The following is a 27,117-nucleotide window of genomic DNA, read 5'->3' as shown; positions in this document are numbered from 1 at the left end:
TTGAGGCTTTTTCAATAGGTTTGTAGCTGATGTTTCCTTTTGTGGGAGTGAGAATGGTCTTGATAATGAGATTCATTTTTGAAGTTTTTCAGATTATAAGCAAGTATATTTGACTAATGCACCTTGTAAAAATGTACACTAGCTGAGTTGTGATATAAGCACTGGTGTCCAGGTGTATAGAGTTTATTGTCTTGTGCAAGGAGTTTATTATCTTTTTGTCAGTAAACCTGGATGACCAGCTGGTTCAAGAGTGAGTACTTGCTTTGTTGGCTTTTGTCAAGCAGATATTTCTGGAGGATGGCAGTAGAGGCTGTGTAGATGTTATTTGAACTCCATTTGGTTACTTTGTTGTATTAAGAAGTGCTGTAGTTTTTTGGGAGAAGGCCCTTGTATTTCTCTGGATTCTACTTTAAGAAAAATAAAGTACTCTGCATTTTTCTGGAAGTTTAGAAATGCTTTGGAAATTAATCTTCTTACATTCTCATGCTATGGAAATTTGTATTTTCTTACATTTTTATGCTATTAATTTGCCTTTTCTTATATTTTTATGCTATTATTTTTTTTTTTTTACATTTTTATGCCTTTTCTGTTTACCTTTGAAATAAGACTAGTATTGATGTAACCACATGGTTATAATGACCTTGTTTTTGAATGCTGCTTCATTGGCTAAATGTGTAAGCAATTTTATTAAAATAAGTTGCTCCATGAACAGGAAAGTTGTTTAGAGAATCCTAGGGATAAAATATTTGGTGTGCTAGCATTTTGTCTTGGTTTGAGTAGTGTGCACATTAAAGTGGTTGCTTTTTAAATACCACATTTCTTGTTAACAATTCACTAAATATGTAAATAATGAATTATTACTTTTGTTTATTCAGTTAATCACACAGAATCCATAAAATACATATAAATCAATTTTTATTAAAATTCAGGAGAAAATAAAGTATGTTATAAAAACGTTGATGCCATATTATGCTCTGAGGTACATGCAAATGAACTGAAAAGAATTAGCATTAAACAAGGGATATGATTAATGAAAACAAGCTTATATAGCATCAGCCAAAAAAAAAAAAAAAATTCCATTTCATCCATCCATTCACTGCAAATGCTTATCTAGCTCTGCCTTGAACTTAAGTTTTTGACCTTCACTATGACAGATGGAAGATTGTTCCAACTATCAACCACCTGCTGGCTAAAGGCAAATTTCCACACATCTATTCTACAATTGTCTTTCCTCAATTTGAATTTATTTCCCCTCAGGTGAGTAATCTGAGCAAGAGGAAGAATCTCATCAGCATTGAGCTTGCTCAAACCATTCAAGGACTTATACACCTCAATTAGATCACCTCACAGGTGCCTAGTCTCCAGATGCTGCAATTTGGAGAACTTAAATCTTTCTTGGTAAGAGCAACCCATTGCTCCCCTCACTAATCTCATTCCCCTTCTCTGTACTCATTCCAGCAGCTCTATATCCTTCCTAAAATGAGGCCTCCAAACTCGTATGCAGTACTCAAGGTGTGGCTCGACCGTTGACTTATACAAGGGGACAATCACCTCCTTATCCTTGCTAGCAAAATTTCTGTATATCATTGACAAGATACCATGAGCTACTCTTGCAGCATGTCTGCATTGCTCAAAAACGTCATATCTGACTGCACAATTACCCCCAGGTCTTTTTTATTCTCTACCCTGAGTATAGTAACAAACAGTCGGTACGTTACTCTGGGGTTACTGATACCCATATGCAGTACTTTACATTTGTCAATGTTAAACTTCAGTTGCTATCAAACGTTTCAGAACATTCTCTGAAATGTACCAACTGTGTGGTACTACACTTAAGGTGGTAGAAAATGAAAAAGACCTGGGAGTAATTGTGCAGTCAGATATGAAGTTTTCTGAGCAATGCAGACAGGCTGCCAGGGCAGGTCATGGGGTTTTGTCAATGATATATAGGAATTTTGCTAGCAGGGAGAAGGAGGTGATTGTCCCTCTGTATAAGGCAATGGTCAGGCCACGCCTTGAGTACTGCGTTCAGGTCTGGAGCCCTCATTTTAGGAAGGATGTAGATTTACTTGAGCGTGTACAGAGAAGGGCAACAAGATTGGTGAGGGGAATGAAGGGATCGGATCTCTTACCAAGAGAGGCTTAAGTTCTGCGAATTGCAGTGGCTGGAGACTAGACACCTACACGGTGATCTGATTGAGGCGTATAAGGCCTTGAATGGATTGAGCACGCTGAATTCTGATGGGATCCTTCCACTTGTTCAGATTACGAACCTAAGCGGGCATAAATTCAAATTAAGAAAAGACAGATGTAGAATAGATGTGCGGAAATTTGCCTTTAGCCAGCGAGTGGTTAATTGCTGGAACAAACTTCCATCTGTCGTTGTGGAAGTTGATAGGTTGAATAAATTTAAGGAGGAACTGGACAGGCATTTGGAGGGAATGGTGTGATTTTTTTTTTTTTTTTTTTTTTGGCTGATGCTGCATAAGCTCATACACTTGCTTTCTTGCATCACATGCCACTACTACTACTACCTTCATTTTACCAATTCATTTGTAATTAATTGGAAAAATCTTAATTAGTTATTTACTTTTCATTTCATTTTTAATAACATTTAAAAAAATGAAAGTGTCCGAAATGAAGAGCAGTGTGTTTGTTTTAAATTACTTTAATTTATATAAACCTTATTCCTGTTTTGCCTATATTAGTGCTGTAATTTTATTTTGGCAAAATATAATAATAATAATAATAACAAGTAGGGTACTTCATTCCCTGCACTTGCTTCTTTTTTGATAAAATAAAATAAAATACTTACAGAAGCTTTCAACACTGTGTGTCTCTTCCTCAGCTATGAATACATAAATACATTACATATGGAAATCAAGAATGGTACTGTGTGGTCATGCTAGATAAACGGAGCACACGTACGAGGTTTATCTAGTGTGATCACTCTAAAACAGAAGCTTGTTTTACCACAGTAAAAGCTTCTGTTATGTATTACCACATAACCTGCATCCCTCTTCTCACATTGGCTGAATAAAAATCTCTAGGAGGAAAACTTTTTTAATGTATAGAAAGATAAAACTGCAGGGTTGGACTGCCATAAATGAGAGTCAGATTGCCACCTACATAATGTATGTGGCAACTGAAAGTTCTTAACAATAAGGAAGAGCTCAACATTATCTTCTTAGATATATCTGCAGCCTTTGACAATATCTCGATTACGGCTCTTGAAAAACAAATTCTAATTTACTACTACAAAATACAAGGCAATTTCCTGAAGCTTTTATGTGACATTTTGAAGAAAAGACACGTCATAATCTCCGATGGCAAGTTTATTGCTCATTACACCATTTCGCAGGGAGTACCCCAAGGTGGTGGTTCTCTCCTCAGTATTATTCACAGCGAATACATAAATACGTTACATATGGAAATCAACCTCTCAAACCCTTTTTTGCATTCCATAAAGACGATTTCATTATATATATTGAAGACCTGAAATTTTCTTCGTCAGATCTAAAGATCAATGAAAAATAAACATGCTAGTAACATAGTGCTGCATATGTTTTTGCTTTGATGTAATCAAACTGCTCAGAGAACATTAGTCCCTCATCCCAATTGAGGCCAAGGTCAACTTGCATTTTAACCTTTCATACTTTGCTCCACTTAGAGATATTCTTACTTCTCTTTTTCTTTGTAATTGTCATCTGGGCAGATTTTCTTGGGTTTAGATGTGGTCTTATATAGCCTAGGTAAATCTCCAGGTCATTTATTATTATTATTGTTAGCAGCCATATGATGCAAGGAAGCCTGAGGCTTATGCTGCACCATCTAAAAAAATTTCCCGAGTTATCCTGAGAGAGAGAGAGAGAGAGAGAGACAAGGAAGAGAAGAATGATGATATCCAGCTCAAACCCAAGGTCTTGAGCTGGATATCATCATCCTTCTTTCTTGGTGAATCCTCTCTCTCTTTCTCTCAGGGTAACTCAGGAAATATTTTTTTGGCTGGTGCAGCATAAGCCTCAGGCTTCCTTGCATCATATGGCTAATAATAATAAATGAACTGGAGATTTACCTAGACTGTATAGGACTACATTTAAACCCAAGCAAATCTGCCCAGATGGCAATTACAAAGAAAAAGAGAAGGAAGAATATCTCTAAGCAGAGCGAAGTGTGAAAGGTTAAATCGCACATTGACCTTGGCCTAAAATAGGATGAGGGACTAACGTTCTCTGAGCACTTTGATTACATCAAAACAGACCTTGTTAAAAAGTATATCCTACAATGTATACTTCCCATCCCACTATATGCTACACAGATTTGGTCCTCTGCCCTACAGAGCAATCTGAAAGCTTTTCTCAGCATTGAATACTGGCTCTTGAGATGGCTGAACAGGATCTCAAATAACCCATGTACCCATTTAGAGCCATCCTACTTTCCAACCTCAGTATTCCTCCTTGGAAATAGACACTAAACACAAGAAACATACTTGCATTCTAGCCTTCCTGTTAGAGGCTCCCAGCATCGACGGCATGTTTCACTCTCTTCAAGAAGCCTCCAGGAATGCTGATACAAGACATCCTCTCCAAAGCAACTTAAAAAACCTGGACAGCCTGTGTCACTTTTTTCCAGCAAACACAATAGAGCTCTTTAATCAATTAAGAATTGAACAGGAAAAGCTCTGTACTGATAATGCCTACAGATTGCAGGTCTTTGCCAACTCATATTGTCTTGTGCAACTTTAGAGGATATTAACTCAGCTCATAACTGCATTTAATTTTGACACCCCTTTTTAACTATATCTGCCCATTTTTCTAAATGTCAATCCTCAGTATCAAATTTGAAATATACTAATTTGAAAATCATTTTTTCGCATATTGGTTTAAATTTTGTATTCAACCTTCAGGGTGAATGCCCCATGGACTATGTAACCTTGTGCTCATGGGGTCTGCTTCACACCTTTGAGCCAGAAGGGTAACCCACACCCTTCTAGCCATTGGCTGTCCCAGGGGTATTTCCTCAGTGGAGATATCAATTAATAGTAATAATAATTGTATTTTGCCAAAAGAAAATTGCAGCATTAATATCAGCAAAACAGGAATAAGGTTCATATAAATGGAAATAATAAAAAAAAAAAAAACACATTGCTCTTCATTTCACACACCTCCATTTTTGTCATAATGTAGCTGTCAATTCTCTGTTGATGCAGGTTCTGATCAACTTAAGTAGAATTGGTGTAAGTCTAAGACTGCCTGCAGCCTGTTCACAAGACCAATACCAAAATGTTAAACATTTTGTTCATAAAATCCATAATAAATTACTGAATTATAATTTTAATAAAAAATTATATATAGTGTAATATTTTTTTAAATTGACTTTGGGTAGTTTAAAATCCTTTTCTTTCAGAAAGATCTCCACTATGATTTCACAGAATGCGATAAACATGGAGGAAGATGGAGAGTGTCTGTTCCTAAACCAAATACTTGTGTTGGAGGAGCACCTAATCCACCCACTAGAGTCAAAAATTGTAGTAAGTAAAATCTCTTTTATGGTAAATATAAGGGGGAGAGATTATGCAAAGAGTATTGCAGTGAAGAAAATAATTAATTTTTGACTTTTTCTGATCAAATTCATAACAGCATGAAGAACATTTTCTAGCCAATATTGCCTTCCATGGCTAGGTTGTTAAAGATATGGTAGATAATAGTATTAATAAGTAACATTTTTTAATCATCATCAGTTAATTACTTTCATGACCACTATTCTTTATTCATATGCTAACCAGTATAAGGTTATACTGGTTAGCATATGAATCTTAAACTTCTAACCAGTTTAAGATAGTAGTTAGCTGATATTTTATCACTTCTCCTTGATAGGTGTTAAAGTGCCTCACGGTATCAGCTCTCTTAGCACTTATCCAAAGCAGTCAGGACCCTGTCAGCAAAACCAGTTTTATAATTCCATTCTCCTAAAACCATATGCTAAAACTAGAGTTATAGTTATATAAAATATCTATGTCCTGTAGTTTGATTGTGATTATGGAAATGGGAGAATGCACTTGGATTTCAGAAAAATATTCCAAGGAAATCTTAAAAATAAAACCCCTAATGATTACAATGTTATTTATTATTAATGTTAATGTAATAAAATTAATGAAAGAAAATATGATGCAATAATTATGGATAATATGTATTTAGCAATAGCTTTGAAATAATGATACAAATTAACTCCAATAAAACAAGTTTGCAAAAGGTTCATTTAGTACCAGAGCTGATAAATTCTTGACTCGATCCACTTCCAATTTTTTTTGACATGTGGGTGTCGCATTATGAAAGAACATATCTTTTTGTGTTAAACAGCTCATTTGCTTCAAAAATCCATTACTTATATCTGTTTTAATTTTTACAGGTTGAAGAAATTATGTAGCCAAAAACATCACTTTCAGCAAAACTGAAGGTAGAGTGGTTATGAAATATCTGTTTTGAAACACCAAAGGAAATTCTTCGTCGACTAATGTTATTAGTGGAGTCTCCCAGGATTCGGTGTTGGGCCCATTGTTGTTTTCTGTATTTATCAATGATATTGATGAAGGTATATTGGGGTTAATGTCCAAGTTTTCAGGCAATATGAATGTTGGTAGGGTTGTTAATGACTATAATAACAGTACACTATGGCAACAGGATCTAGAAAAGTTGAGCAGATGGGCTGAGAGGTGGCAACTGAAGTTTAACATTGACAAATGTAAAGTACTGCATATGGGTAGCAGTAACCCCCCAGAGTAACGTACCAACTATGTGGTACTGCACTCAGTGCCACAGAGCACTATAGACAGACTACAAGAGTAGCTCATGGTGTCTTGTCAATAATATACAGGAATTTTGCTAGCAGGGATAAGGAGGTAATTATCCCCTTGTATAAGGCACTAATCAGGCCACAGCTTAAGTATTGCATACAGGTCTGGAGGTCTCATGTTAGGAAGGATGTAGTGCTACTGGAACAAGTACAGAGAGAGGCAATGAGATTGGTCAATGGAACAAAGGGTTATTATTACAAAGAAAGGCTTAAGTTCTGCAAATTGCAGTGTCTGGAGACTAGGCACATTTAAGGTGATATGATTGAAGTGCATAAGGCCTTGAATGGTTTGAGCAAGCTCAATGCTGATGAGATTCTTCCTCTTGCTCAGATTACTCACCTCAGGGGACATAAATTCAAATTGAGAAAAGACAGTTGTATAATTAATTTTGGAAATTTGCCTTTAGCCAGCAGGTCATTGATTGTTGGAACAAACTTCCATCAGTTGTAGTGAAGGTCAACAACTTAAATAAGTTCAAGGTAGACAAACATTTGTCTACCTTGACAAAACTAGACAAACATTTGGAGTGAATGGATGCGTGAAATGGAAAGGTTTTTTTTTTTTTTTTTGGCTGATGCTATATAAGTTTACTTTCTTGCATCATATGCCTCTACTAATGCTAATGATAAAATTGGTGATGTTAGGAGAACAGTGTCCATGCATGCTATTCAACCATTCAAGACCTTATACACCTCAATCAGATCACCTCGTAGGTGCCTACTCTCCGGGTGTGCAATTTGCAGAACTTAAGCCTTTCTTGGTAAGAGCACCCCTTTGTTTCCCTCACCAATCTTATTACCCTTCTTTGGGCAACAAGATTGGTGAGGGGAACAAAGGGGTGCTCTTACCCCTCATTCTAGCAACTCTACATCCTTCCTAAAATGAGGCCTCCAGATCTGTACAGAGTACTCTAGGTGTGGCCTGACTATTGCCTTGTATAATTGGATAATCACCTCCCTGTCCCTGCTAGCAAAATTCCTATATATCATTGACAAGACTCTAACCTGCCTTGGCAGCCCATCTGCCCTGCTTAGCGAACTTCATATTTGACTGCACAATTACCTCCAGGTCTTTTTCACTTTCCACTTCGGTGAGCATAGTACCAGAGAGTTGGTACATTTCTCTTCGGTTATCGCTACCCATATGCAGTACTTTGCATTTGTCAATGTTAAACTTCAGTTGCCACTTCTCAGCCCATTTTCCCAACTTATCTAGTTCCAGTTGGAGTAGCATACTGTCTTTACTGTCGTTAACAACCCTGCCAACTTTTGTATCATCTGCAAACCTGGACATTAAACCTGATATACCTTCATCAATATCATTGATAAATATACAAAACAACAATGGGCCTAACACCAAACCCTGGGGAACTCCACTAATAACATTTGTCCCCGAAGAGCAGTGTCCATTGATTACCACCCTCTGTCGTCTCTCACTCAACCATCCCTTTATCCATTGTAGCAACTTACCCTTAATGCCATACCTCTCCAATTTGTACAGCAGTCTTCCATGTGCAACAGTATTAAAAGCTTTCCCGAAATCCAAGTATATGATATCAAAATTATTTTTGGCATTCAATTCCTTTGTGATCACATCATCGTATCCAATCAAATTGGTCAGGCAAGACCTCCCTTTAACAAGCCCATGCTGTGTCTTAACTATTACTGCAGTCTTGTCTAGATGATCCTGAAATGCTTCTTTAACCAGTGATTCCATTATTTTCCCCAGAACACAAGTTAAATTAACAAGTCTGTAGTTACTTGTGTCACCTTTTGAATCCCCTTTGTGAATTGGTGATACATTTGCACACCTCCAGTCCATGGGGACCTCCCCTGAGTCCAAGGAATTATGGCTAAGGGTTGTTTACTTACTTTGCTGCCTCCTTTAATATAACTGGATAGATCCCGTCCACCCCTTCTGCCTTCCTTATGTTTAACTTCAACAATTTCTCCTCCACTTTGCTCTCAGTTATTACAAAATCACTTAACTCCCTGTTAGTATTTGATAAACTTCTGGCATTTCCCTCATTGAATGACTCCTCATGTGTGAATGTGGATGCAAAATACTCATTCAGTTTATCGGCTATCTGAGCATGATCATGAATAGTCAATCCATCTATGTTAAGTGATCCAATCTGATTCATCGCTTTCCTTCTAGAGTTTACATAAGTAAAGAACTCTTTGCATCATTTGCCAAAGATTTCTCGTAATCTGCCTTCGCTTGCCTAATCTACTATGTGACTTGATTACAGACTAGTTTATACCTGCCATAGGCTTCTCTGTCACCTGATACTTTATATGCATCCCATACATTCTTCTTCTCTGCCACGAGCCTCATTAATTTATCTGGCATCCATTTAGGTCTATACCTTGAACAGTATTTCTTAGTTGGAATGAAAAGCCTAGTAGCGTCCAAAATTAAGTCCCTGAAAGCTTCCCATTTAGAATTCAATGTTAGTCACATCATCAGTTGATCACACTGTACAGAATTTAAAAACTGTCTGAGACCTCTGTAGTCACCTTTACGAAAGCAAAAGCCCTTCCCTTTAGCCTTGATGGTAGTTACATCTTTAAGTAACTCCCACATCAGTACATTGTGATCACTGTCACCCATTTATTATTATTCCCCACATATTCACCAGATCTTGCACCCTCTGACTGCTAATTGTTCCCAAATCTCAAAAACATTTAAAGGATATTAAATTTGCATTAGATATTGACATCACAGAAGCCTGGTTTCGGGAGCAGTCTTTTGATTTCTATTTGAGAGATTTACAATTATTGGAACATTGTTGTCCAAATGTGTGGAGTTGAAAGGCAAATGTGTTTAACAAACTAGGTATATAATTGGATTGTCTTGTTTCTTTCTTTTATAGGCCGAGAACTTATCAGCACCCCTTCACATACAAACTTACTTTGATGACCATAAGTGATTTGTTGAGCAAAGAATGAAAGTGGAAATGAAAATTTTAAAACTGAACTGAAATGATCCCTCTAAGAACAGAAAGTGCACCTCTTGTAAGGTTCATCATTGAAGCAGTGTGAAAAGAGGATAGATGAACAAACAAAAAAATGTATCCAGTTGTATTTGTGACTGTATTTTAAAAACCTCATGAGTGGAAAGATAATTTTAAATTTTGATCAGGAGTGCCAGTGATTTTCATTTCCATGCCACATGCACTTGCTAATGGGATAACCCCCATTTATAACCTCAAAAATTGGCAAGAAATAATTCAAAATTGTTCACTGTTTAATGGTGCCTTTTCTGAACACAACAATGAAAAATTGATTCTTCTATATTTAAAACAAATATTTTTAAAATTTTGAAATTTTTTCAATAATATTTTGAAAATAAAACATCTCTGAGTTCTTTAGACATGTTTTGTATCCTCTTTTATTAATCCTTATCTTTGGCTGACAGTGAGTGAAATGTCAATTGAAAAACCCATGTGCTTCAACCATTTGATGAGAACTACACTCTTCTGCGACATGAAGCAAGAGTGTGTAATGACTGATGATGTGCTGCCATCAGGGCTGGCTCAAGGGTGTATGGTATCCCTAGGCCACATTGAGTGATGGTGCCTTTCTCCCGCCGATTTGGGAGGAGGGGTAGCACTGATTCCCCTAAACCTTGGTGCCCCTAGGCCAGTGCCTACTCGGCCCTAAAGCATTGAGCATACACTGCAGTGATTGGATGTGAGAAGTGTATACTTATTTTAAATTCATATTTTTCAGCATGTGCTTATAATTATCAAGACTAGGCTTAACTTGATCCTGTATTTTTCCTTTTTGCATGATAATTAACAAAGATTTCTGGAACTTCCTTTGGAGAATCAAAGAAAACAGTTTCATTGAAAGTTATTGAGAATTTCAATTTGTGGACTAAGCATACAATGAGTAGGACATCACTGAAAGTTGTGCTGGCTAATCTAGAGCTGATTTCCCACACAATCAGCTCTAGATTACCAAGAAATGACAATTAATAAACAACTACAGACATTTTGGATATCATAATTGGTCTAACTGGATTTCCTTGTTTATGTATAATGATGCCAAACAAATATGGCATTAAATCTTGTATGAAAAGCACTACATAGGAATTCTAATGGAATCTAAAGTTACACAATGAGGGTTAACTTATAGTTTATTGTTTATTCTTGTATGTAATTAGATAGTTTTAAACCAACTGGTTACTCTTGTACTATCTTTATGACATTTTAAATTCCTTTTGGAATTTTTTTATCAAGGCTAAAATTTTTTTATTGAGTCTGAAAAAAAAATAAAAAAATTTATAGTGTTACTGAAATTTGTAAAAATACTGTTAATGCATTTATAAAGGTGCTCAACTTGTTAGTGCTCTTCTTTGTAACTTTACAATCATAATTTACAATCATAATTCCAGTGGCTTTTTTCTTTTCTATTTTTGTAATCTAAATTGTAAAAATGCTGATTTTCACATACTACCTTCACAAGCTTATAATGCTGCTCTGTGTGAATGCCTCTTTTTAAATGAAATTACTTATCCTAGTCATTTTGTCTTAATGACTTACTACCTTGCACAAAACTTGTATATTCATTCAGTGAACCATTGACACTGGTTTTCCATAAGTGATTGCCTTCTCTGTGTTTCTTGATTTTCAGAAATTATGAAAACATTCGAAATACAGTAAACCCACGCTATTCGTGGGGGTTACGTTCCTGAGAAATGTTGCGAATACCGAAAACGCGAATACTAAGTTATGGCTCCCATAGTAATAAAGGGGTTCCGTTCCAAAGTATGAAATATATAAGAAAAACTAGTCTAAAATTTTGTTTATGTATGTACCTTCATAATATGACTATGTACATACAGTACATAGTGAAATGCAAGCATATGGCATCGAAATGAAAATAAGAAACAATTTAATATTAAATGTAATATTTATTAGAAATTTCAAACAAATCTTTCAAACCAGCGTCTTTGCTAGCTAAAAAACTTATCCCGTCAATACTATCACCAGTTTCGCTAAAATGTTGATAAAGGAGTTTTGCCATTTCACGAATGATGAGTGAACTTAACGGAATTTTATTTTGAGTTCGATCTTCTATCCACAGATTTAAAGCTTTTCCATTTTTTCTAATTTAACATCACGAGGTACAGAACAAATTTTTGAAGCAATTAGCACGTTTTCACGGACACTATGGCGGATTTTTTCTTCCGATTTTTTGATTGATCGTACCCTTGACTCATTGATTTTATAACGTTTTGCCACTGAGGAGACACTTTCACCATTCGAAATTTTGTCTAATAACTCAATTTTATTCGCTAATGTCATCACCTTCTTTCATATTTTCACATTTCTCTTGTTATTCGTAGCCATATTTTTGTACGGGTTAGATCAGCGACCGCGAATACAGATACCGCGAAAGCTGGGGTTTACTGTATATGCATTTCATATTTTTATAAAAAAAATAATAAAAAAGTGATATTTAATTCAACTCTGTTTATTTTTCTTCTACTCATGAATTCTGCACCTGAAAAATTGCCTCTGGTACATCTTATATTTAAATATCAGCACAGCTTGCAAAATTTCTGAATAAAATCCACTTGTGAAGACAGTACTTCACAGAATTCAACCTATCAAAAAAAAAAGATTTTGTAAAAGTGTTGTTTTTCTAAATCAGCCAAAAATCCCACGTAGAAAGCATAGATACAAATTGCATCTTTGGAGGGGTTATTAATCCTGCGGATGTGGCACCCCTAATTGTTAGAAACGTAGTTGCACTACACCTGCCAGATGTAAATTTTCTTTTTAATTTCAGAGAAAAGTTTATAAGTTTATTGAATCTTGCTTGGAGAATACTAATATCTCATATTTTCTTAATGGAGCAATATTTACTGTATGTATTTTTTTAGGTTTTAATTAAAAAATTAAATATTTAAAAATTAACTTTTTAGACCTTTTATTTTTTTAAAAAAATCAAAAATTGTTAATTCTGCTGAAAATTAAAAAAATGTTATAGGCATATAAAAGCTGAAGCTATTAGTTTCTTCCATTTTTCAGTTTAAGAAACCATTAAATGTGTGAAATTTTAAACTGTGCATGTGTATATATTTCTGCTTATTACACGTATAAATAGCTTTATAAAAATGTAAAAGAATATGCATACATTAGATGTTATTACTCACTTCCATTTTCAATTTTTTTCAAAATTTATTTTACATTTAGCACACTGAACCACATGAAATTTGAATATTATTCATGTGGCTCTGTTCCAACTAGTTATCAATTTCTGTGTTTCCTTGTTTATTATTCAAAAATAATAACAAATACTCCAATTTGTGACAAATATGATGGTGGGGCACCTGATAGTGTCAGTATTACATCCTTTTCTTAATGGATTTTAGTACATTTTAGTACTTTTTCATGTAACTTTTAAGTTTTAATAAAAACTATAATGCATTAAGGGCCTATGCCTCAGGCTGCAAGAGAGTTAGACTATGTACAAGTTAGTGCAAATGCATCACATTAGTACACAGCCAATTCTAGATTAGCAAATTATTTGCAAATCATTTGAGATATGACTTAAACAGTGCTGCTTTTGCAAATAATTTGCTAATCTAGAATTGGCTGTGTACTAATATGATGCACTTGCACTAACTTGTACATAGTTTTAATAAAAAATAAAATTTTTAAAGCATGCTATATGTTTTACACCTTTTATTTTCAAAAAACAAAACTAGTTAATTCTACTGAAAATTACAAAAAATTAGAAAGTTCTGGACATAAAAATAGATAGACCAATGTCTTATTTGCTTACATTTTCCAGTTTAAAAGACTATTGTGTGCATATATTTCTACTTATTATTTATATAAATATCATTAAAATTTTTAAAAATGTATTATATATATATATATTTGATACCATTAGTTACTTCCATTTTTCAGGTTTATTTAAAAATTTATTTCAAATTTGACATGCTTCACTTCACTGTATGCTAAATTCGAAATTGCATATGTTGCTTCCCATGGAGTGGTGACCACCTCTCTCTCTCATTAATAAAATTACATGTTGTTTTCACTCAGAATTTATCCTCCTGCTGTTCCATAATGTCATCACTTTGAAATGTATGACTATGCTGTTGCTTTAGTGTCAGTATACACTTTCCATTTTGTTCAGAATTAATTGAATATGAACAAATTTTCATAATATAGAGACAATGTCGGCAGAACAGAAAGTATAGGAAGCTGACACAAGATCGGTGTTAACTCTGAGACACTAATTTATAAAACTACCAGAGGAAAGCCATCCAAAGCAAAAGACTTCCTGGTGTAAAGGCAGCTTGCTTTTTTCGTGGCAGAAAAAAAGCAGACACCATCCCAGATCTCCTTCAGCCACCATGTAGTTATGCCTGGAGGAGATTTGGGAGGATCATCAATACAGAAATTAGATCAGTAGGATGACATTTAAGTTAGTTTTATCTTTAGCTATTGCAACAGTAAAATCATCTGTATGGTATGAGGCATATTTTCTACTTATGGAATTTTTAAAATCAGCCTTAGGTTTTTTCCTAGTTTGTTAAATACAAACTAGGAGCTAGAAATATAGTACTGTATATTCTTATCTATTTTATAATTTAAGACCAATATATTTTAAAGAGATTCTCTTATTTTCTGGAACGAAGTTTATGCAATGTTTTATTAATGTATTAGTTGATTAAGAATTTGCTTAGTGATGTGAATATTAAATTTTTTTAGCAATATCGTGTGAAGCCGGAACTTATTATAACCTGACAACTTTAGAATGCCTTCCCTGTGCAAGAGGAATGTATTCACTTGGGGGTGGAGTGAAATTTGATGTGTGGGATGTTCTTCCTGAAGGTTTCCATGTGACCCTTGAATCTTTTGAGAGTAGCTTCCATTTGTTATATGGAAAGATAGGTGATAATCCTGTTAACTGTTCAGAGTAAGTTCTAGAAATATATATTTATTGTATATATATGTGTGTGTGTGTATGTGTATATGTATATATAATTTGTACAAATTTACAAAAACTGAGATTGAATAAAATATAGTATTTATTATTGTTCTGGGTGTGGAGGAGGAGATAGAATAATCAAGCTTGTGGCAAAAGAGAGTGGATAGGGTAGAAAGAAAACTTCCTGCTGCTTCAAGCAATCTGATTGAATAGGAGGTAGAAGAAATGAGAGCTTTGTCAATCAGTTTGGCCTTGGAGAGATTGTGCAAGTATCATGGGTTAGAATTTTTCTCATCATAGTCTTTACTTGTTAATAGGAGAGGATGTTTTTACAGGGATGGGATCTACCCTTAAATAGAAGGAGTGCAAGAATATTTTCTGATGCTATTGAGACAATGTTTGGTGGATCAGAAAACTGCTGATTTGGTAGACACATAGAATTATAGTTTAATAGCAGCTGAAAGCAGAGGTGAAATTGATTCTTGTACTGCTTCTATTAAGATATGCAACAGCCTGGAAAACAAGTTGTGGGGAATAACAAGACCCCTGATGGAAGTTTAATAATTTTTATTTTAGCCAGCAAGTTGTTGATTGCTGGAACAGGTTGCCTTCAGTTGCTGACAGTTTGAATAAATTCAAAGGTCAACTGGATAGTTACCTGCATCAGGAGGGAAGCAAATAATTTGTATTTTCTTGTCTACTCCTCTTTTTTTTTTTTTTTTTTTTTGGCCAGTGCAGCAAAAGTCTGTGGCTTCCTTGCACCATGTGGCTTTTACTATAATAATTACTAATACTGTAAAAACAGTTGCATGTATACTTGCACATCACTAAGATACAACAATACTAAGAGTATGGTAAATAAATTGATGAACTTGAAGTATTGGTTAAATCATCTAACATGGACATTTTAGAAACTTGGTACCATTTCGACGTAGTCTAAGTGGTATCATGTGTGGTAACTTTAACCTAATAAAAACATTTCTAATATATAATAATTACACCTCTACAAAATTGCATTGATACAGTATTGATAGAGGAATGATATAGGTGTTACTTGATGGTTTTCTATGCAGTTTTGCAGAAGTTTAATTATTATATTAGAAATGTTTTTATTAGGTTCATAAAAAAAAAAAAAAAAAAAAAAATTGCAGCCATTATCAACCCACTGCAGGATGGAAGCCTCCTCAACAATTCATGCTGAGAGAAATGGACCATAATCTGCCATGCTGGTCCAGTGCGGATTGGCAGATCGACTGTATTTAGCAGTCAGGGGCTTGAACCCCGGTCTACTCAAAGAGCGTGTGCCACTGCACTCCCGCTCCTGACCACTCGGCTACGGAGGCCTTGTTAGGTTCATAAACTATAAGGTTATAGCAATACAAATGATTTTATAATGTAACTTGATCATGTAGCAGCAAGTAACATAATCTAAAATAGTGTAGTTTACCATCATATTAAGTGCAATTAATGTAATATTATTCCTTTTGATCTCTTAGTATCCTAAATTGTTTTTTAATTGAAATATTAAAAGAGGGTCCCCATCAAGCACTCAGCTACCTTGTGCAATGCTTGAGGCCATGCTCCAGCATCAGACAACACAAAAATATATTCTATAACAGAGGTCCTTTTTTCCACAGAAAGTAGCCATAGATGGCAGCTTGATTGTCAGGGAAATAGGAACTATATTGTACAAAAGGACAGGTGGAATAGGACCAGAGTATGTTCTACCAGGGGCTAAAGTTGATGACATTGTATCTTTTAAGGGGAAAAAATGTGATATTGTTGTACACATTGGTAATAATGAATTTAGAGTAGGAGAACTAAGGATTTATTTAACAAGGCTCTGTTAGAATTACTTCTTCTTCTTCTTCTTCTTTGGTCCTTAGCTGGCAGCTGGGGGAGGCGGTTGGCCACGCAACCAGTATGCTGCTGTAGGTGCCGCAGGGTTTCGGACTTGCTCTGTGATGTTCTTCCATACCTTACGATCCATGGCGTCAGTCCTGGCCTGGTTAAGGTCGAGACGTCGGCTCTTCAAGTCATTTTCCACTTGCTTGGCCCACGTTTTCCTAGGCGCGGTCCGTTGGATGCTCCATTGGGTGGGTCGTTGTCTCCAAAGGAGTGTGGATGGTATTCTGTTCATGCCCATTCTACATACATGGCCAAACCATCTAAGCCTTCGCTTCTGGATTTTGGTTGGCAATGGTTGGTTGCTGTTGGCATCTGGCGCGGATGGTATCGTTAGTGATGCGGTCGCGAAGAGAGATGCCCAAGATCTGCCGCAGGCATCGCATTTGGAATACCTCAAGTTTGTTCAAATCTAACTTGAGACAAATCCATGTTTCCGATCTGTAAAGAAGAATGGGCAGGATCAAAGTCCGGAAGAGTCGGATTTTAGTCTTTGTGGAAATGTTGGTCCTCTTCCACAGACACCATTTGAGCGAGGCGAACGCAGTGGCCGCCTGTCCAATTCTGCTGTGGATTTCCATGGTGGATGCAACTTTCTTCTCCTGGACCAGCGACCCAAGGTATTTAAAGTCCTGCACTTGCTCGATCTGGATGCCTTCAAGATAGATGGTGGCTTGCGACCCATCTGTTGTCAGGGCCTTTGTCTTACCAGCATTGATCTTCAAACCGTATGGCCGGGCAATGCGGGCAATGTCGTAGAGGATGTCCGTGGCTTCAGCATCGTTACCGGCAAGGATAGCACTATCATCAGCAAACATCAGGTCAGTCACATAGTGATCCTTGTCATATTGTATGCCCTGTCTGTTTCTGAATGCTTGCCTTGAAATGGTTGATGAACCCTATGCCAGTAAAGGAAGACAAAAAGAAGCCAAACAAAAACCACTTCCTATTCTAGCATATAATACAGGAAAAGCAGGCATTGATCAAATGGGTTTATATGCAGCAATGCTAAGAAAGGATATAAAGTGGTAGAAGAGTGTGTTTTTTGTTATGCAAAACTGAAAGAGTCTGAAGGAAGATCTGCTGCTAGAAAGAAGGGGAAAAGAGTTTGTACTTATTGCCCAGACTGTAATCATCAGCCTTTCATGTGTTTAGAGTGTTTTGGTCGACACCAGAAATCTACATAATTTTTTAATTGTAAAATTCGTATAATAAATAATCAGCAGTTAGTCGCTTATTTTTCTCATAGCATTATGCAAATTTCATCAGATGTATCACCGCTTTTCAAAAATAATGTAAATTCCCATCAGTTGTCAGTGCTATACAGCTGACGCAACTCCAACTGAAACAGAGGGTGTCAACCATATATGTCCGAAGTGGCACCTAAAAACCTAATGGTGTCAGACATGTATGGCTGATATGGCAGTCAACATGTTAATACTAAAAAGGGTATACTGAATGTGAATACAATGAGTACAAATGGTGTGCAGAAATGACATACAAGAGAGGAGTGAGTAGTCTCTTGGGTAAAGAAGCACATGGAATCTACAGTAGTGCACCCAGTTTATGTGGATGCTCATTGTAATGTTCAATCAGTTTGGTGTGACATAAGCACTGGAAAAACAGAAATGACAGTGGGAGCCTGCTGTAGGCTAAATGACTGTGACAAGTATAATTAACGTATAGTAGAAGCCTTTTTAACTGCTCACTGAATTAAGTGACACTCTCCTTTCCCTCTTTAAAAAAATAGTGTGTCATGCCTGTGGTACGCTGCAGTGGTCCAGTATGCTTGTAACTAGTAGGCTTTGTGCAGTACACCATGCTTGCCTATTGAGCTGTATGCTTCATCAGAGGTTAGTTGTGTGTTTGTTCCTAACAGTGTTTGCACCATTAAAATTATTTGTTTGTAGTAGTAGTGGCATGTGATGCAAGAAAGCAAGTGTATGAGCTTATGGAGCATAAGCCAAAAAAAAATCAAAAAAAATCACACCATTCCCTCCAAATGCCTGTCCAATTCCTCCTTAAATTTATTTAACCTATCAACTTCCACAATGACAGATGGAAGTTTGTTCCAGCAATTAACCACCTGCTGGTTAAAGGCAAATTTCCGCACATCTATTCTACATCTGTCTTTTCTTAATTTTAATTTATGTCCCCTTAGGTTTGTAATCTGAACAAGTGGAAGGATCCCATCAGAATTCAGCATTCTCAACCCATTCAAGGCTTTATACACCTCAATCAGATCACCGCACAGGTGCCTAGTCTCCAGCCACTGCAATTTGCAGAACTTAAGCCTCTCTTGTTAAAAGAATCCCTTCATTCCCTTCACCAATCTTGTTGCCCTTCTCTGTACACGCTAAAGTAAATCTACATCCTTCCTAAAATGAGGCATCCAGACCTGTACACAGTACTCAAGGCGTGGTCTGACCATTGCCTTATACAGAGGGACAATCACCTCCTTCTCCCTGCTAGCAAAATTCCTATATATCATTGACAAAACCCCATGACCTGCCCTGGCAGCCTGTCTGCATTGCTCAGAAAACTTCATATCTGACTGCACAATTACTCCCAAGTCTTTTTCATTTTCTACCACCTTAAGTGTAGTACCACACGGTTGGTACATTTCTCGGGGTTACTTCTACCCATATGCAGTACTTTGCATTTGTCAAGGTTAAACTTCAGTTGCCACTTCTTAGCCCATCTGCCCAAATTATCTAGGTCCTGTTGCACACTGCCATTACTGTCATTAACAACCCTACCAACCTTTGTATCATCTGCAAACTTCGACACTAAGCCTGATATACCTTCATCAATATCATTGACAAATATACAAAACAACAGAGGACCCAACACCGAACCCTGTGCGACTTCACTAATAACATTAGTCCACGAAGAGCAGCACCCATTAATTACCATCCTCTGTCTTCTCCCACTCAACCATCCTTTTATCCATTGTAGCAACTTGCCCTTAATACCATTCTGCTCCAATTTGTACAATAGTCTTCCATGCGCAACAGTGTCAAAAGCTTTCCTGAAATCCAAATATATGATATCAAAATTATTTTTTGCATCCAGTTCCTTTGTAACCACATCATAATATCCTATCAAATTTGTCAGACAAGACTTTCCCTTAACAAACCCATGCTGTGTCTTAATTATTGCTGCAGTCTTGTCTAGATGATCCTGCAATTCATCTTTTACCAGTGACTCCATTATTTTACCCGGAACAGAAGTTAAACTAACTGGTCTGTAATTACTCGTGTCACCCTTCGATCCCCCTTTGTGAATTGGGGATACATTTGCACATCTCCAGTCTATGGGTACCACCCCTGAGTCCAAGGAAGCTCTCATAATTATGGCTAAGGGTTTGCTTAGTTGCTTTGCCGCCTCCTTTAATATAACTGGATAGATCCCATCCACCCCAGATGCCTTTCTTATGTTTAACTTCAACAATTTCTCCTCCACTTTGCTCTCAGTTATTACAAAATCATTAAGCACCCTGCTACAATTTAATAACCTTCTGCCATTTTCAAACCTTAATAACTCCTCATGTGTGAATGTCAATGCAAAATACTCATTCAGTTTGTTTGCTATCTGAGCAGGATCATCGATTTCAAGTGGACCAATCAGATTCATCCCCTTCCTTTTAGCGTTTATATAAGTAAAGAAATCCTTTCTGTTTTTCTTAGCATCTTTTGCCAAAGATTTCTCGTAATCTGCCTTCGCCTGCCTAACCTCCTTTGTGACCTGATTACAGACTAGTTTATATCTGCCATAGGCTTCTGAGTCACTTGATAATTTATATGCATCCCATGCATTTTTCTTCTCTGTCGCGAGTCTCATTAGTTCATTTGATAACCATTTAGGCCTAAACGTTGAACAATATTTCTTAATAGGTATGAAACTTTTAGTAGCATCCATGATTAATTCCTTGAATGCTTCCCACTTAGGCGCCTCCGTAGCCAGGTGGGCAAGAGCCACAGTGTGTAGCACACACTTCTTGATTAGACCGGGGTTCGAGCCCGTGACCACCGAATACGGAGGATGCAGAAAGGTCAGGGAATGACCACCACATATTCCCGGAGCAATATGGCCTTAGTTGCTAATGCTCCTGAAAACCAAAATAACAAATTACCCCTGATGGTAATTATATTACAGTATGTGATTTAAATAAATATTGCATGCAAATTTAAGTGCTAATTATTTCTTCAATTTCTAAGTTGGATTCTCTGGAAAAACTTTATAAATGTAAGTCTCTAAGAAAACACTATTGTTGAATTGAGCATGGGTGAGTCAACTATAAAAGATTTCAAAAAAAAAAAAAAAAAACTAAAATGATTTTGCATTTATTTTGTTTCATAAGGTTTATTAAGTTCTTGCTCCTAATTAAAAAAAACCAAAATTATGAATATTAGATAATACGTTATGGCTGCTTTAAATTTTCTCCAAAATTTAGTAAATATTGAACTTGGGAATTTGTTCCATGCTAGTGCCATATTGTAAACACACTGTTGATATTGATGCCTTTAGCCAGTGGGTAGTTGATTCTGGAGCAAACTTCCATCTGTTGTTGTGGAAGTTGATAGCTTAAATGAATTCAAGAAGAAACTGGACAAACTTTTAGAAGGAATAGATGTGTGAAATTGTTTTTTTGCTCAATCAATATCAACATCATCGTCATCATCATCAATATCAACAGTGTGCTTACAATATGGCACTAGCATGGAACAAATTCCCAAGTTCAATATTTACTAAATTTTGGAGAAAATTTAGTAGTCTAGTCTTTTTCTAGATAATACTCTGTTTTATCTCCCCTTCTCTAAGGAACTGAAAGAAAGGACATAAACGCCATGTTTTTACCACCAAATGTAATGTCCTTACACCAGGATATGGATCAAGCATCTCTAGAGTGTCTAAAGAGATGATATAGGTGAAAGTTTTGAAGTTCAGTTTCAGAAAAAAATGCAAAATGTGAATATAGGTCTTATAGAATCCTTAAAAGTCATCAATATCAACAGTGTGTTTACAATATGGCATTAGCATGGAACAAATTCCCAAGTTCAATATTTACTAAATTTTGGAAAAAATTTTTACTAGAGTTTGATAACACTAATGAAAATCCTGAGTTACAAGAATATAACAAAGAATATAGTTTTATTAATTTATTCATAGTTAAATTTAAGGCTCCAAAGATTTATAGCAAGAAGAGATACAACAATTGATTCAATAATATTTGTCATCACTGACCAGTGATGATTTGTTGGAAAATGAAATTATGGACAATGTAGAAATCATACACACCATAATGGAAACAGATGGATATAAATATGAAGAATAAGTAGAAGAGAATGAAATAAATCCAGGGCCAAAACTTTCATATTCAGCAGCCAGAAACACACTAGTTATATAGCTTTATATAGTAGTAGTAGAGGCATGTAATGCAAGAAAGTGCATGAGCTTATATAGCATCAGCCAGAAAAAAAAAAAAAAAAAAAAACAATTTCACAGATCTATTCCTTCTAAAAGTTTGTCTAGTTTCTTCTTGAATTTATTTAAGCTATCAACTTCCATTGAATTTGTTCCAGAATCTCGGGATAATTGAAATTTTTTTTTTTTTGGCTGGTGCATAATAATAATAGCCAGTGGGTAGTTTGCCTTTAGCCAGTGGGTAGTTACCCACTGGCTAAAGGCAAATAAAAAGGCAACTCTCTTCCCTAAATTTGAATTTATGCCCCCTCAGGTTCGTAATCTGAGCAAGTGGAAGAATCCCATCAGAATTCAGCATGCTCAACCCATTCAAGGTCTTATACACCTCAATCAGATCACCTCACAGGTGCCTAGTCTTCAGCAGCTGCAATTTGCAGAACTTAAGCCTCTCTTGGTAAGAGGACCCCTTTGTTCTCCTCACCAATCTTGTTTCCCTTCTCTGTACACCCTCAAGCAACTCTACATCCTTCCTAAAATGAGGCCTCCAGACCTGTACATAGTACTTAAGCCGTGGCCTGACCATTGCCTTATACAAAGGGATAATCACCTCCTTTTCCCTACTAGCAAAATTCCTGTATATCATTGACAATATCCCATGACCTGCTCTGGCAGCCTGTTTGCATTGCTCAGAAAACTTCATATCTGACTGCACAATTACTCCCAGGTCGTTTTCATTTCTATCACCCTAAGTGTAGTACCACATGATTGGTACATTTCTCTGGGGTTACTTCTACCCATATGCAGTACTTTGCATTTGTCAATGTTAAACTTCAGTTGCCACTACTATATTATATTAAACAACTGATTCAACAGTCAATGATATGATGTTTATAAAAATTTGGAGAAGCTATGTCGCAAAATGACACATTTCATAATATGAACAGATGCAAATTACTGATTTCATGTAAATGTATATGCTTTAAATGAAAATAAAATTATTAAGCATGATTATTAAATTTCTTATGATGTATACTTTTTTTTATAATTCTCCACTTTGACCGACTTTTTCCTATTAACCAACCAGACTGGGTCTAATGATGTTTATATTATTATTATTATTATTATTATTAGCATTAGCTATATGGTGCATGGAAGCCTGAGGCTTATGCAGCACCAGCCAAAACAAAAAAAAAAAAAAAAAAAAAATTCCTAAGTTACCCTAAGAGAGAGATAGAGAGAGAAAAGTAAAAGGGAATCACCAAGAAAGAGAAGAATGATGATATCCAGCTCAGGACCCTGGGTGTGCCAAGCCCATACTCACCAGATGTGAGCCCCCAGGGCAACATGGCCTTAGTTGCTAATGCTCCTAAAAACCAAATAACAAACATCATAATTATGGCTAAGGGTTTGCTTAGTTGCTTTGCCGCCTCTTTTAATATAACTGGATAAATCCCATCCACCCCATATAAGAGAGCTTCTATTGTACAGAGACAAGCAAAATAGGCTAGTAAATCAGCATGTCTTATAATGGATTATATTAACTTTCCAGATATTCACTGGAACTTGTGGATTGGTCACTTAGCAGCAGAATTTTTTGGATTTATTTATGACTTAAAAGTCATAAATATAGTAACATGTTAGAGAGGCAGCAGGAGAAAGCAACAATCAACAAATTTGGACGTATTAGGGTTATTGGAAATATATTATTCAGACATAAGCAATGAGAGATTTGAATGAGATTTGAATAAAATTTGAATGATGAGTGCTTTGTGTACACGAGTGATTAGCAGAATAGAAGGGGAAGAGTATAGGAAGCTAGATTAAACTAGCTGATCTGGATGCCTCCTAGAGGAGTTATCAATAGGTTCAGTCTTGCAGATTATCTAGTGGCTAGCCTGTGAACACAATTTTTGTACATGTTGGAAACACTAAAGTTATACAATAAAAAAAAATACTTCTATTTGAATTGATTTTATTGGTTGATACATGATAATTTACCATAGTGGACTTTGATGCCGGTAAAATTTTTTTCATTTATTAAATCCAAAATTCTTAAAATTGAAGTCCGTAACATCAAGAGTCTGTTTTATGTAAAAAAACACATTTTTAAATTTTTCGTTAAAAAATAAAAAATGATAGTTAATAAGTATTGCAGACCATTAGTAAAAGATCAAACATTAGTGTAAAAACAAAATGAACCTCAAACAGAATTCAGAAAACCAAAAATGTTTTTCAGAAATCAAAAACAAATTTGGGCATCTATTAGGTGCCATTTGGCCATGCTTGTTATAAACAGGCCACAGCTGCCTTTTCCTTGGTTAAAAGCATTTTGTACTTAAAAAAAAACTAACATAAAACATACCTTTCACGTTATATGAAAAACAGTTAAGTTTTTATAGTTCTTGAAGAATAAAAAAGCAAGTACATTTATCCATTTACTATTTCAGGAATTAAAATTCCTAAAAATGTGTCCATTGCAATTGGATAATGCATATACATTAAAAGCTCTGGCTTATTATTATTATTATTATTATGCACCAGCCAAAAAAAAAAAAATTTCAATTACCCCGAGAGAGAGAGAGAGAGAGAGAGAGAGAGAGAGAGAGAGAGAGAGAGAGAGAGAGAGAGAGTCAGAAGTAGAAGGGAATCATCAAGAAAGAGAAGAATGATGATATCGAGCTTAGGATCCTGTGTGTGCCAAGCCCATACTCACCAGATGGGAGCCCCTGGGGTTGATTTTCTTATATGAGGATTTTTAATTTGGAATATCAACATATATCAAGAAGTCAAGTCAGCAGTAAGTTCAGAAACACATTTGTGTTGATAGTAGGTTTGGAAATGCATTTGTGTTGATAGTAAGCTTGAAAACACATTTGTGTCAATAGTAAGTTTGGCAGCATTCCCTTGTATCCATTATCATATGATTTTCCAGCACAAGAAATGAATTTTTTCATGTTCAGTGGAATCAGATTTTGCATATCCTACATCTGATTGGTAATGCAGATCAAGGCACTTGTGTCTGAAAGTGTTCTGCATCCTTGTTGACAAAAAAGTTACAACTGCACATCATTCTATAAATGAAGATGCTTTAAAAAAAATTGTGTGCATCTTTTATCTAGGGCATATGATACTTAGATAAATCAGTTACTTCAGGTTCAGTTATTATTAATTATTAAAAATTTATATTACAGCAGTTTAGTTATTTTTATTAAATATTTTTATTCATATTATTCTAATATCTGAATTTTTGCTCAGTTATTCTTGGAAAGCCAAGGGACATTATGTGGCTTCACATGGAGGACCGTGTGCATCTACTCTTTCCTATTCAGTAAAATTGGTGAAAAATGGTGCTGTTTCATATACTTATCAATACACAGATGATGCCATAATCTTTAATTTTGAGGTATGCATTTTTAATTGAATTAAGGAATTGTACAGAAGATTTGGATTACTTTTATGCAGTGCTGTATAAAACTAATCCAACTTACTTTCATTATTAGTTATTTCATATATAGTTACTTTCATTATTACTTTTATTATTACTTTTATATTTACTTTTACTATTATTATTACTTTTACACAGTGCTGTGTAAAACTACACACTGTATCATGGGGCTATTGGTGGTATTGCAAAACAGTGATACAAAATAGGTACTGGCAATCTATTAAAAGTTTTCTAAGAAAAGCAGTTGTGTATATTCAAAAAAAAAAAAAAAAAAAAACAGTGTTTATATAGTATATAATGCCATATTACCCTTCAACATGGTGATAATGATCTGATTCACATGGGGCCAAAATTGCTGGGAAACATTCTTAATTTCAGTTAAAAAATGAAATAAAATAAAAACAAGTATAGTAGTACATGTACAGTACAGCACATTTCAGTTTATTCTATAGATGGCTGCAGTTTACAAAAATGTCACTTTGCAATTTACAGATGGAAGATAAAATCTCACGTTTTTTACACTGCAATTACATGTGCCCTTCACTAGCTCACTTGTGTCAGTTTTGGCTAAGCCCTAGGTTAGCAAACATCAGATGTCAACAAACAAGAAGGTGAATGCATTATGGTTACAGACAAAAATCAAAGTGATAGAAGACACTGAAAGTGGAATGTCCTAGAAGATTGAGTGAAAAATACCACTGTGGCAAGCCTTAGATCCAGGTAATTTTAAAAAATAAGAAGGCAATAAAGAAGAAATGGTTTGACAATGCCAACATAAATCTCCGAGGGACTCATCAAACTTTTAAAGAAATCAGCGATTTAACTCGCTTGTGGTTCGATGGTGCCTGTGTGAGAAATTTGCTGATAAATATTGAAATGGAAAACAAAGTGAGAAAGTAAGAAAGTGTTTTGCTATTATACTAAACATTGATAATTTTACAGCTAGTGATGGGTGTCTTGAAAGTTTTGTAATTGAAATAATATTGTGTTCAAATCTATTTGTGGGGAAAGTGTGTCCAATAATAAAGATGCAATTGAGGACTGGGTTTCAAGTTTAACAGGTTTGACTGAGCGATATTAACCAAAAGACATTTTCAGTGTAAATGAAATTGCACCATTGAAATTACCACACTTTATCCACAAAATCATTGGCTTTAAAAGGGTCTTAATGCATGGTTTTGAGAAAGTGAAACAGACTCACAATTTTGTTGTGTACAAATACACTAGGCAAAAAAGAAAGACCATTGATTAAAAACAGTGCACTAAGACCATGCTGCTTCAAAAAAATAAACATGCCCAAACTCTGCGCTGAATGCCATGCAAATAAAAATGCTTGGGTGAGTAGTAAAATTTTTTCTCAGTGGCTAGAAAACTTTAATGAGATTAAGAAAAAGGGAAATTAAGAGTGTTAGTTTTCTTAGATAATGCACCATGCCATCAAATAACTTTTGTATGGTCAATTGCTCAGTTGCATTTATACTGACTAATACTTTGCGTGCCCTACAGTCTTTGGACCAAGGTACCATTCA

The 27,117-nt window shown here is 35.5% G+C and overlaps 1 protein-coding gene across 1 annotated transcript in view; it reads left to right on the top strand.

Annotated features, from left to right (window-relative positions):
* LOC150086804 (endosome/lysosome-associated apoptosis and autophagy regulator family member 2-like) overlaps positions 1-27,117 on the top strand; it is a 329,438-nt gene that overhangs the window by 8,013 nt on the left and 294,308 nt on the right. Inside the window, exons 2-4 of the mRNA XM_090372273.1 lie at positions 5,411-5,530; positions 14,592-14,799; positions 25,399-25,546. Of these exons, the coding sequence (XP_090228399.1) occupies positions 5,411-5,530; positions 14,592-14,799; positions 25,399-25,546 (476 nt within the window). The remainder of the gene's footprint in view (positions 1-5,410; positions 5,531-14,591; positions 14,800-25,398; positions 25,547-27,117) is intronic.

The sequence above is a fragment of the Mastigoproctus giganteus genome, chromosome 4 (assembly GCF_048544385.1).
Source record: "Mastigoproctus giganteus isolate SK-2022 chromosome 4, ASM4854438v1, whole genome shotgun sequence".
In the NCBI taxonomy this organism is placed as follows: Eukaryota; Metazoa; Arthropoda; class Arachnida; order Uropygi; family Thelyphonidae; genus Mastigoproctus; species Mastigoproctus giganteus.
Note: the sequence above shows the minus strand (reverse complement) of the source record. Positions and strands in the feature narration are given on the sequence as shown.